The 13,749-nt window shown below is 44.0% G+C and overlaps 1 protein-coding gene across 6 annotated transcripts in view; it reads right to left on the bottom strand.

The window, feature by feature from the left end:
- The window catches only part of LRRFIP1 (LRR binding FLII interacting protein 1), a 211,037-nt gene that overhangs the window by 149,122 nt on the left and 48,166 nt on the right, over positions 1 to 13,749 (bottom strand). For 4 of the 6 annotated variants that reach the window (XM_050916115.1, XM_050916112.1, XM_050916113.1 and 1 more), the window contains exon 1: positions 92 to 111. The exons of the other annotated variants lie outside the window; for them this stretch is intronic. In XM_050916115.1, the coding sequence (XP_050772072.1) occupies positions 92 to 96 (5 nt within the window). In that variant the 5' untranslated portion in view covers positions 97 to 111. Of the gene's footprint in view, positions 1 to 91; positions 112 to 13,749 lie in introns of those variants that run through there. 6 annotated transcript variants of the gene reach the window in all.

Genomic DNA, 13,749 nt, shown 5'->3' with positions numbered 1-13,749 from the left:
AAAGAACAGGTCACTGGGCAGAAATGGGAAGGAGTCCTTTACAGAATGACTATAGTATTTATTCATCTTGTAATTAAAGCCTGCTGTCTACCCCATGAGGAGAATGAACAGACTACACATTCATGCTGAATACTCAGCGGAAGATCAGGGAACTCCCATTTCCTTGTGGAATTCAATAGGTTGTATTATATTTGAATGGCTTGGTCTGACACCAAGTGGATGAACCATTTCATTTTTTCCTTTAGTTGTTAACATCTGACCAAAAAACACTTTCACAAGCTTCAGCACCCTCCAGAGGGAAGCTGCCATTTTTTTCTGCTCTGTATTTTGTCGGATCGAGAGAGGTAGCAGAGGAAAGAAGAGAGGGTTTAGCTCTGTAATGACCTTGGAATACCTTCCCCTTCAATGTTGGTTATTCGAAAGGTTCCTGAATATCATACGATCTTTATAAAGACTCATTTCAGAACAGCAAATATTTAATTAGCCTTTATGTATTATCACTACATTTTATTTTTAATACTACAATTAGTAAGAAAAGTCACCATGTTAAGAGTTGTTCACAGCCCATGCACAGTAAGCACACTGGCCATGCCCACAATACCTGACCATCCAGTCTCCCAGGATACCTTAAAAAATGGAGTCGAGAGATGGAGATTTTGGTGCAAACTAAAAAGGGTTTGCTTCCCCCAAAACCAAAACTGATTTTCCACCAGGAGGCTGCAGTCCTTTATAAAGTATACACACAGAAAGGATAATTTAAAAAGTGGAAAAATTAGCAGTGGGTTGCAGAAAGCCTCTTGCTCCTGTTAGCCTTACTGCTTCCAATGAGTTTACTCCATAACTTCCCCTTTCAAGTCCTCCCGTCCCTAGTCTATGAAAAGGGAGCCATTTTAAGACTAGTCTCTATTCCTTTTTCCCACCATACCCTGCTATATGAAAGCATCCATTGTTGAAATTCATTATATTTTCCAGTAACTGACAAAAGCAGATCAACATGAACAAGGAGAATATGCAGCTCACCAACACACCCCAACTGTAAGGGTTGGGGTTTTGGGGGGGCATATTCAAAAGTAGTTCATGAAAAGGCACAAAAGTACCAGAGAATATTTTATTCCAAGTACTATGACTCAGCCAGCCTGAAGTGAGAACAGGCTTGTTCTTCTGCAAGGACAATACTCAAAATGATCTTTGATGCTGTTTCAGTCAACTGAAAAGAACAGTATGAGATCCCTTTTCGCACATAGGAATTGCCTTCAGGCACAGCCAGAATGTTGTATTCAGGCCAAAAGGTAAAAAACATTAGATTTGATTCAGAAGTACACATGCTTATTAAGAAGAGAGTCTTCTAACCAGCACAATAGATATAGTGTTAGCTCAGCAGGACAATTAAGAGGCAGCTTATCAACATGAGACAAGTGATAAGAAGCTAAATTGTTCCATTATTTCAACATAATGTGATGAAATCTACATTTCACCACACCTATCAGTTATTTGCAAGTCATGTTGACAAGTGCCCATTTGAAATTTTGTAATAAGTCAGAACTTAATTTGTCTCTGAACTTTAGCTCATAGTTTAGGAGGAAGCTGAGAACTGGGAGTCTCAGCATAAGTCTGCCCCTGACACACTGCATGACCATGAGCAATTCACAACCTCCTTGTGCTTCAGTTTATCAAGGCTGGTCTACACGGGGGGCGGGAAATCGATCTAAGATACGCAACTTCAGCTACGTGAATAGCGTAGCTGAAGTCGAAGTATCTTAGATCGATTTACATCTCGTCCTCACAGCGCGGGATCGATGTCTGCAGCTCCCCCTGTCGACTCTAGTACCGCTGTTCACGCTAGTGGAGTTCCGGAGCCGACGGAACCGCGTTTGGGAATCGATTGCTACCTGCCGATACGGCGGGTACTCTAGACATACCCTCAGTCTACAGAACAGACATAACACTTCTCTACCTCAAAGGGAAAAATTATAATTTAGTTTGAGATTCTCATATACAAAGCACCATATAAATTCAAAGTATTGTTATTTTGACTAAAGCAAGGGTTATGAAACTTTCCCAGTGCAGACTACAGTCTGAGGCTTGGCTTCATTGCAACCCTAGGCAGAGTGGCTAGGGCAAGAGAAGGCTCCATTCCCCCCAACTCTATTTTGTGAGCCACCCATATGCCTGCCCAGCTCAGCAGGTGAAGCTCCATGTCTGGCGGCACAAGGAAGGGCACAGAGGGCCATGGGTGAAGTGCTGGATTCCTGCCAAGTGGAGCTAGAGTCCTGATCTCAGTAGGGTATACTGGCTCCTGAGTGGTACTTCCTGGGAAGGTTTGCTGGGACAGGAAAGATCCTGAGGAGGTTGGGGTGAGTGGAAGGGAAGTCCCAAGGGAAGGACAGAGATCCTGAGGAAATTGGGGTGAGGAGATGGGGTGTCCCAAGGGAAGGAGAGAGATCCTGAGGTGGTAGGGGCAAAGGGAGAGATCCTGAGGCTGCATGTCTGGCAGCACCTGTCATAAACAGATAGTTAAGGGTTAATGTCTCTTTTACCTGTAAAGGGTTAACAAACAGGGAACCTGAAACACCTGACCAGAGGACCAATCAGGAGACAAGATACTTTCAAATCTCAGTGGAGGGAAGCCTTTGTTTGTGTTTTTTGGGTTTTGCTTTGTTCTCTCTGGGTCCTGAAAGGGACCAGACGTGCAACCACGTTTCTTGCCAATCTCCCTGCTACAGTTTCTTATATATTCAGAATAGTGAGTATTAAGTAGAAAAGGCGGTTATAGTCTTTTGATTGTTTTCTGTATTTGCAAATGTGTATTTTGCTGGACAGATTTTGATTGGTATTTGTGCTGGGGGGAGACTTCTTTCTAGTGTTTATAAGCTGAAAGACCCTGTAATATTCCATCTTGATTTTACAGAGATTTCTTACTTTTTTCTTTCTTTTACTAAAAGCTTTTCTTTTTAAAAGACCTGATTAATTTTTTCCCTTGTTAAGGCTCAAAGGAACTGAGTCTGTACTCACCAGGGAATTGGTGGGAGAAGGGAAAGAGAAGTGGGGGAGGAAAGGTGAATTTCCTCTGTGTTTTAGATTCACGAAGCTTGAATCTGTTTATCTCTCCTGGATAGCCCAGGGAGGGAAAGCCTGGGAGGGGGAGAGAAGGGGGGAGAAAAAACCTGATTTTTCTGTGTTGTGATTCAAGGAGTTTGAATCACGGTGATCTTCTAGTGTACCCAGGGCGGGAAAAATCTGGGAGGAAGAAAGGAGGGGGAGGGGAAATGGTTTATTCCCCTTTATTGTGAGACTCAAGGAATTTGGGTCTTGGGGTCCCCAGGGAAGGTTTTTGGGGGGATCAGAGTGCCCCAAAACACTATATTTTTGGGTGATGGCAGCCTATCGGATCTAAGCTGGTAATTAAGCTTAGAGGAATGCATGCTGGTACCCCATCTTTTGGACTCTATGGTTCAGACTGGGGAATTATACCATAACAGCACCAGATATAGGAAGGGGGCAAGGTGGGTTGCCATGGGTGAAGGGTCCCAACTGCATATGGATGTATGCATCAATTGACACTGTGGCAGGCTCCTCCAAGTCTGCTTGCAGTGAGAACCAATGGGCTGGAGCCCAGCCCTGTGGGACAGGAGCCACTGCTGCAGGGTGAGCGCAAGTTTTAATCCAGCCAGCACAGCTGAAAATATCAGTCAAGATGCAGCAGCACAGATTTCAGAATAGGCCTGCAACACACAAGTATGTCTCTATGTCCCCAGGTAGGCTTGCGCTGAAGAATGTGTCACCATGTCTACACTGCCATTTTTGGCCATGACAGCTAGATTAAAGCTAGGACGTGTATTCCTATCTGAGCTGAAATCACACCTTCAATTGTAGTTCGACTGAAAGGGAGATATTGCACCAGTCTCAATCACAGCTGCAAGAACTATAGTAATTGCTTACATGGAACAGTGGCATTAGGGAAGCAATTATTTTTAGCTGTTTTAATGGAACTTTTAAGTTTCTGGAAGTAAACATTAGAAGCACTCATAGGCAAGCTCTGGAGACTACCAGCAAGTTCTTTAAGACCATCAGTGGTCCATGGAGGACCACAGCTTGAGAACCTGCAGAGTAAAGACTGGGAAGAGACATAAGAAGTAATTTAACCAAGGGCTTGGCGACACCGGAGAGTTGCAGCGCTGGTGGTGGCTTTACAGCGCTGCAATTCACACACCATCCACACTTGCAAGGCACATCCAGTGCTATATCTCCCTGGATACAGCGCTGGCTGTACTCTACCTCTGCCTGGGGAATAACGACTGCTGCGCTGGTGATGCAGCGCTGCTCTGACGGTGTGGCCACCAAAAGCACTGTTATTGGCCTCCAGAGGTATTTGGAAGTATCCCAGAAGGCCTGTTCAGCCACTCTGCTCATCAGTTTGAACTCTGCTGCCCTGGTCTCAAGTGACTCGCCCTTTAAATGCCCTGGAAATTTTAAAAATCCCCTTCCTGTTTGCTCAGCCAGGTGTGGAGTGCAATCAGTGAATCTTTCCAGGTGACCATGCCTCCACGCGCCAAATGAGTCCCAGCTTGGAGCAATGGCAAGTTGCTGGACCTCATCAGTGTTTGGGGGGAGGAAGCTGTGCAGTCCCAGCTGCGCTCCAGCCGTAGGAATTACGATACCTATGGTAAGATATCAAGGGCCATGCTGGAAAGGGGCCATGACTGGGACGCGCTGCAGTGCAAGGTTAAAGTGAAGGAGCTGCGGAGTGCCTATTGCAAAGCCCGTGAGGGAAACCGCCGCTCTGGTGCTGCCCCCATGACCTGCCGTTTTTACAAAGAGCTGTACACAATACTTGGGGGTGACCCCACCGCCAATCCGAGGACCACGATGGACACTTCAGAGCAGTGGGGAGGAGGAAACCGAGAGTGAGGGTACTGGGATGGGGGGAGAAACCCCAGAGTCCCAGGAAGCATGCATCCAGGAGCTTTTCTCAAGCCAGGAGGAAGGTAGCCAGTCGCAGCAGCCAGTACTTGGTGAAGGACAAACAGAGGAGAGGGTTCCCGGTAAGCGGCTTGTATTTTCAGGATGGAAATGTTTCGGGAGAGGAGGGAGGGTGAGGGCTGCATGCATGCATGCCTAGATGTGGAACAGCCCATTGATGTGGTCTATCACGTTGCGGTAATCGGCCTCAGTAATCTCTTCAAAAGTTCCAGCCAGAGCGTGGGCAACGCACTTGCGCAAGTTTATTGGGAGAACCACTGTGGCCCTTGTTCCAGTCAGGCTAATGTGTCCACGCCACTGTGCCATGAGGGGTGGAGGGACCATTGCTATACACAAGCAAGCTGCATAGGGGCCAGAGCGGAATCCGCATTGCTGTAGAAGACCCTCCCACTCTTCCCAGGTGACCCGCAGCAGCGAGATATCTTGCAGGATCAACTCCTGTGGAAAATGTTGGGAGACTGTTCAGTGTAGGTGCCCCCTGCAGCTGTTTGCTTTCCCCAACACACAGAAACCCCAGTACAGTCCAGAAGCAATCAGTCCCCCTTACTCACCATTTTGGGGCTCCTGTGGGTTATGTGCGCTCTCTTTGGTATGGGAAAATTATGCTATTGTGAAGACTGTAAACTCCTTCACTGTGTGGGAATAACTGTCTGAGATATAAACAGTGCTGCCTCTGTTAACTGTTCCCTTTTTTGCCTTTCTACAAGCAACCTTGACTTCTTGGATGCCTGTATTATCAACAGCTGAAAGACTCCAAAACCTCCGGAAGAAGCCGCGAAAAAGCAAAGACGACCTGCTGCAAGCAGTTATGGATCACTCTGCCAGAGAGAATCAAAAAGTGCAGGACTGGAGGGAAAGGGAAATCAGGATCCGCCAGAGAAACGCAGCAGCCAGGAAGAAAAGCACAAAGCAGTTGATAAGCATCCTGGCGCGCCAAGCGGACTCTATCCAGGCTCTCGTAGCCATGCAGGCAGAGCACTACTGTGCCAGCACACCCTCCGTCCCAAAGCTCTTTCACTTGTGCCCCAATGTCAGCTCAAAACCCTCTTCCCCAGCATCCAAGTTCTTACCACCACCAGCTGCCTCCAACACCTGTACATTCACCAATCAGCCCTGAGAACTATGACCCTTACCCTCTGCACTCAACCCCCATCACCATGCAGTATAGGCATCCTGAAGTGCAGCAGTCATTGCACAGCACTCCAGACATGACATATTCAAACCTGTGACTGTACAGTTCCCCACCGCATCCCCCTGCCCTTTTAGGTTCCCAAAATGTTGTGTGTCTGTCAATAAGTTATTTTCTTTTCAATAAATGAATTCTTGGCTTTGAAAACAGTCTTTATTATTGCAGAAAGTAAAAAGATACCTTAGCCCAGGAAAGAAACAGGCACTGCAAATCAGCTTAGGAAAAACAGATTCCTACTAACACTGTAACCACTGCACTTCACTCCCGTGCAAGGCACCAAACATTACCGTTGGTTCTCAGCCTCAAATTCCTCCCTTAAGGCATCCCTAATCCTTGCAGCCCTGTGCTTGGCCTCTCTAGTAGCCCTGCTCTCTGGCTGTGCAAATTCAGCCTCCAGGCGTTGAACCTCAGAGGCCCATGCCTGACTGAATGTTTCACCCTACCCTTCACAAATATTATGGAGGGTGCAGCACGCGGATATAACTGCAGGGATGCTGCTTTCCCCCAAGTCTAGCTTCCCATACAGATATCGCCAGCGCCCCAAAAGCACACTCCACAGTCATTCGGCACCAGCTCAGCCTGTAGTTGAACCGGTCCTTGCTCCTGTCAAGCTTCCCTGTATACGGTTTCATGAGCCAAGGCATTAACGGGTAAGTGGGGTCTCCAAGGATCACAATGGGCATTTCAACATCCCCTACTGCGATTTTCCAGTCTGGGAAAAAAGTCCCTGCCTGCAGCTTCCTGAACAGGCCAGCGTTCTGAAAGATGCATGGATTATGCACCCTTCCAGGCCAGCCTGTGTTAATGTCAATGAAATGCCCACGGTGATCCACAAGCGCCTGGAGAACCATAGTGAAATACCCCTTCCAATTAACGTACTCGGATGCTAGGTGGGGTAGTGCCAGAATAGGAATATGCGTCCCATCTATTGCCCCTCCACAGTTAGGGAAACCCATTTGTGCAAAGCCATCCACAATGTCCTGCACGTTCCCCAGAGTCACAGTTCTTCTTAGCAGGGTGCGATTAATGGCCCTGCAAACTTGCATCAAAACAATTCCAACGGTCTACTTTCCCACTCCAAACTGGTTCCCAACCGATCGGTAGCTGTCTGGAGTTGCCAGCTTCCAGATTGCAATAGCCAGCCGCTTCTCCACCGGCAGGGCAGCTCTCAATCTCGTGTCCTTGCGTCGCAGGGTGGGGGTGAGCTCAGCACAGTCCCATGAAAGTGGCTTTTCTCATCCGAAAGTTCTGCAGCCACTGCTTGTCATCCCAGACTTCCATGACGACGCAATCCCACCACTCAGTGCTTGTTTCCCAAGCCCAAAAGCGGCATTCCATGGTGCTGAGCATTTCCGTGAATGCCACAAGCAATTTAGTGTCATACGCGTCAGGCGAATCGCAATCATCGTCGGACTCCTCATCAAAATTTGGATCTTAAGGAATAGCTCAACTGCCAAACGTGATGTGCTGGAGAGACTCATCGGCATACTCCTCAGTAGTTCAGGCTCCATTTCCCACAGAAATCGCACTGCACATAAACCGTTGAGTCAAGATGGTGCCAAACGTGGACGGAAAAACAGGGATTGCTGGGATGTGAAGTGATACATTACGGGGCGTTGGGACAGAAAGTAGAATGACCCGCACCCTCCGCCCCCTTCCCACAACCAACGGCGCCAAAATGAGACAAGGTGCTCTGTGGGATAGCTGCCCATAATGCACCACTCCCAACAGCGCTGCAAATATGGCCACACTGCAGCGCTGGTAGCTGTCAGTGTGGCCACACTGCAGCGCTTTCCCTACACTGCTGTACGAAGACAGCAGTAACTCCCAGCACTGCACACCTGCAAGGGTAGCCAAGGCCCAAGTCAGTGTAGAGTGACATACATAAATCATACATTTTTTGGCCAGGACAGAAATGAAGCAACATCCCTTGAAAGGGCTGATTTTCCTATTTCCTATTAGTACTACAGCACCAGGAATTTGGATGCGAAAGCAGGAAGATATCTATGTTTTAATAGCTTTACTCCTCCTGAAATAATGGAACACTCTCCTCTTATTTCCAGGGACTGGAGAGTCTAGGAAGGTCTTCCTTTGGGTAACCCAAATGTGCTTAAGATTACTCAGATATTGAATGCATCTCTTGGGGGATCACAGTGAGATCCAGAATACACTTGGCATACCACAGATGTTATAAGGCCAACCCTGCATTGCATCTTTACATGAGAAAACATACACAAAAATAGAAGATAAATTAAATCTGAGAAAACAGATGATTCAGCTAATTGTTATAGTTTTAAATCAGGGAACTTTAAGAGGACATATTCTTTGTAACAACCCTTCACCGGTGATTTATATTCTGTATCTGTTGTCCAATTTACTCTGAAAAGTTGCACTGATAAAAATTAGAGCCACTCTATTCTTGTGTGTCTGATCATTCAAGAGAATCAATTTCAGCATTCAGAACACAAATTAGAGCTGAGAGAGGAAAATTCATGATGTGAGTTGACAAGGTGTATAATTGTCCCTGGCAGGTGGTTTACATACTGACTCCCAGAAGCATACTATGACCTTCTCTTTAACTGCAAGAATTTACAGTTTGGGAGCATGTGTAATTCCATGAGCAAGTTAATGACATCAAAGGACATCTCTTACCTTTCTTTCTAAAAATCTACAGAACCAATTTTAATGGTGGGACCCTCTGTGGTGTGACAGGAGAGCTCGCTCCTGGCTGCCAGCTCCAGGTTCTCTGGTTGGTGGAAATTTTAATAATACAGTGTCATCAGAAATGAGTCAGTTTGAGTATTTTTCGAAAGTCCTTTCTCTCACAAACACAATGGTACCAAACATGATAAACCTAGAACCATTATGTAGTTTTATATTTAAGAAAATATTGACACATCTTTTAAATTATACTTCAACACATCAATCAAGATATGATTTCTTGGTACCTCACTGAAATAAGACGTGTAGGCAAGTCTGATCCCTACATCTGAGAGGAATTTCAAAAGGGAAACTGGGTTGTTAAAAAAGATCTCCAGTTCTGCTCCCTCCTGGTTTTTCCTGACAACCCAAGAACTCCATCATATTTCAAAAAAAAAAACATCAAGCATGATTGGGATGACTTCTCCAGAAGTAACCAAGCACCATCTAGATTCCTTAGGTGCTGTCAAAGGCCAAGATGGAGCAATTCCAAACCTACAGGATGAGATTACTTTAACTGGCAACCCATCTGCGTATGATGACCCAGAGTCTTTAATACCTTGATGAAAGCAGTCTTCAGTGATGAGATAGCTAAAGATGTCAATCAAATGGCTACTTTGGGTCATGACTTGTATGAAGCCTTCAAAACCTCTGTCAATCTATGGGTTCCCAATCAAAAATAGACTAAAGCTTTTCTTCTTTGCATTTAAGCATAATCAGACTAAAGATGGTGGGGATTATTACAGAGTTAACTGCAGACAGGTCACTATTTGTTTGTCTTTTGGTCATGTCCAGATCTCAGCTGAGACACTGAGAAAGTAAAAGTTCTACAGGGCACCATGACTGATGTTCAAATGAGATGGAACAATGCACATGTGCCAGGTGAAAAGCAAGCAAATGCACATATTGAATAGTCTTTTCAAGTCAGCACCTACGGACATGATCAATACCTTATGCCAGCAGAGACTTTCAGCATTGCAATCAGAGGTCTAACTGAAGTACAAGCTCTCGGCAAACCAGAAACTGTTAACACATGCCAAGATTTGGATGATCGCTTCATTATGAGGCTACAGAGAAAATACTGGACTTACGATGAAGTCTACCTCATGTTTGACAAGATTCAGTCCCTCCCCCACCCCCGCCATGCCGCAGAGGGTGACAGGTGACACCACTGAAGTTAATACATTTTTACAAATAAAATCAAACTTCCCTTACCTTTCTATCAGGAACTTGCCCACAAAATGAGATTTTACTACATAATGCTTCCAGACTAATAACAGAAGTACTGAGTCTTTTTAAAATCTCTCTGCTTCACTGACTACAATGACACCTTTCCGGTGAGACATCAACCCTTGCACATAAAATCAACTGCATGGGAAAATACACAGAATCAATTGGACTCTTCGGAGCCCTGGACAGCCAGGACCACCTGTACCACACCGGCTTTTACTGCCCTCTACCTGCACCCCAGAAACTGAATGCCAGATGCTTGTTAAGCTATAATAGCTGTTTACAGCAAACACTGCAAGACTGAAAATTCTACATGCAGCGCATGAGATTTAAAAAGCTTAACAGCTCCCCAAATTCTATTTTCTTTCACTACAATTTAGATTTTTCTTTATAATTCCTAAGGTCTATCAGAGGTGGTGCTACACAGAGAAGAAAGGAGGATTATTATTTTTAAAATGATAAGAGAAATAAAGTGGCAGAAAACTATGCATAGGAGAAGGCTTCAGATTACTCAGCCCTGGAGATGGTAGATACTAGCTACAATCATACCCTCTGCTGGACAATTCCAGGAACTCCACAGATGTATGCTTCAGATGCAGATTAAAGAAACATGGAGGCTTTACACCGTGGCATCCAGCCAGCAGATATGCCTTGCACCGAGTCAAAAAGTGAGAGTGTAGAAGACTTAAGTCTATGTTTAAGCCCTCAGACCACCTTATCATGAATCTCTTAGCGGTACTTTTAAAATGAATGTCTGGGCTCCCACCCCACACAGACACTTCTGTTATTTCCTTCACTTCCTAGAGCTTAAACTTTCCTTTTTTGTGGGCACAAAACGAGTTTAAAAATCACCAAGCAACTAGTGAGTTTGGGTCATCCAAGCTGGTCTCCATTAAACTAGTCAGATTTTAACATTCAGATACCTCTAAACTTTATTTCTGATCTCTTACAAGCCAGAGAGACTGATGCATAAATGTATTTTATATGCAGTAATACTTATATGCACTTGAATATATTTCTCCCACAATTCCCCTGAGAACAACAATGTCCCCTCCCCACATACACTCACTAATTGATCTTCACATATGCATTAAAGAACAATAAAGCTCCTCCATTGTACTGCATGCTGCAGAACTAAATTTTTTGAAGTGATTTTGCTATAGATGAAGAACTACTGGAAGCTAAGGCAGTAAAAAGGAACCAGCAGCTTTTAAAAGTTAAATAGTTTGAAGCTACATTTTTCATGAGCCTACAGATGTTCCACCTTCTAAAAACGAAGAATTTAATTATACCTTCCCTTCACATCAATACACCTCTACCTCAATATAACACTGTCCTCGGGAGCCAAAAAATCTTACCACATTATAGGTGAAATCGCATTATATTGAACTTGCTTTGATCTGCCAAAGTGCGCAGTCCTCCTCCACCCCCCGGAGCACTGCTTTACTGCGTTATATCTGAATTGGTGTTATACCGGGTCGTGTTATATCAGGGTGGAGGTGCAGTTACCAAAGCTATAAAGGAAAGCTGTGGCTGAACCCAGAGCAAGGCTTCTAGGGCACAAGTAAAGAGACCCAAGAGACAATTGTTATACTAATTTATTATTTCACATTTCAGTAGTTAGTAATCTCCCAACGATCATAAACTATTTCAAGATCACTTTTCTTGACATTCTAGTTATGCTTACAGCCATATCACCCTCTGCGGTCCGATCTCATAAATGAAGCAAGGTTGAGTTAATTGAAAATTTGAATGAGACGCTCTCAAAGGGCATTGTGTGCTGTCAGAAGCAATGACGATGCAGTGGGTGGCATGCCTCCCTCTGATAAAGAAAAAGAACCAGTGAGCTGGCATGGTAGTTGATTGATATACCGTGCTACCAAAGGTGCTGTCCCAGATGAGAAAACATTCTGCCTAATCTTCCCCTGCAGTTTCATTAGGATATGCGGTTTGGAAGTGCTGTGAAGTGTTGCTGTGTGCTGTCAAATGGCAGCTTATCACACCATAGGACAGGATGGAGGTCTGATAAAAACCTACATTTGCCAAACCAATGGAGGTCTGATAAAACCTATGTTTGCCAAACCAATGTCAAATTTGATTTCAAAATAAAATGAATCTAGAGGATCTGAATGATAAGCCTACTCAGCTAATTATGGCACTACATCACAGGAGGAACAGTGTTGTGTTACCCTTTAATGAAGTCATTATCCTTCCCTAATCTTTCGAAAATTTAAGAACGCCTGTTAAATATATTTTGTAAAAAAACCTACCCAAATACACCTTTACTTGTGACATAAGAGCTGACGGAGTAAGAATTTAAAAGCTTGTATGAACGTCTACATCATAACACACACATACATGATGAAAAAGCTGCCAAACGGTAAGCAAGGCCTTCGGCTTCCAAGTCTCAATCTTGTATCCAGGAAATGTAGTGTCCTGCCTGGTAATAATGTCATTTCCCCTCACCCCAGCTGAGGGTTCGGAGAGACAGCTGCTGGACAGGATCAGGCAGAAAATAAATCAGGTGAATTAGAAAAGTGAAACAATGTAAGACCCTGATCCTGTAAAGAGTTTATTAACAGTAGTTAAGTTACATAGGTAAAGAGAAATTAAGTAGCGCGGAATGTTTGGTTAATACATTAAATGCACTCAGCTTGGTATATGCTCTACATTGCATTATAGTGGATGTATGTTATAACAGAAAAAAAATAAAAACTTCTAAAGTAGTTATTTATATTGGGTCTAAATCAAATAGCACATGCAAATCCACTTCAGAGTTTACACTGCTGCAGCAAAAGCAAGTGCTAATGAAAGATATAAACTTGTCACTTCACTAAGGTGTGTGGAGATACTGCAAATAAACTGTTTATCCCTCACTCTGCTCTTTTTATAATAGCTGAAAATAAATCTGCATAATTATAGTAATAAACGCATTGTCAAGGATTATATTAACTGTCTTTTGGAAAGACAACTTAAGACTACAACCTGTAGCCAATCCTGAAGGTCTTGGGTAGTTTGCAAAAAAGAACCTTGAAAAAGTCTTGTCCAAGTTAAATATACATATCAAGGTAAAACTCAGAATTTTCCCAGTTACGAGATTTTAATTCACTCTACAATATTCATAAAGCAAACAAGAACTGTAAGGTCACTTGCACTAGAAACTTATGTTGGCTGAAAACTAGAAAGCCAATGAGTATAAAACAATTTAAGAAAAGTCACGGTTTAATCACAGTTGCAGACCTGTGGAGGACAATGCTAATTTTTCCCCTATAAAAAGGGCAAATAGTCACAAATCAAGCCCCAGAGTGTTTCCAGAAGCACTAATGCTATTTGTGCTGAATAGGCGAAGCTGACAAAAATATTACTGCATCCATTTCCCTATACATAAACAGCATGTTCACAGAGACAGTCTATTAGAACCTCAAGTCAATACATGAATTGGGACTGACGTGTATGTGGCTGCTAAAGTATGTTATGTTCAAACTGAGCCATGACAACATCTAAAAAATACTATACACTATACCTAAAAAATAACTGTTCAGAGAACTGGCTAATCAGGTAAAAGGAATGCTATGCATGGGAACACAGGAGTCATTTAACATGTCATTACCATTAGATGTAGCCCAAGAAGCCAGCTTGTGTGGCTACAA

The sequence above is a fragment of the Gopherus flavomarginatus genome, chromosome 10 (genome assembly GCF_025201925.1).
Source record: "Gopherus flavomarginatus isolate rGopFla2 chromosome 10, rGopFla2.mat.asm, whole genome shotgun sequence".
In the NCBI taxonomy this organism is placed as follows: Eukaryota; Metazoa; Chordata; order Testudines; family Testudinidae; genus Gopherus; species Gopherus flavomarginatus.
Note: the sequence above shows the minus strand (reverse complement) of the source record. Positions and strands in the feature narration are given on the sequence as shown.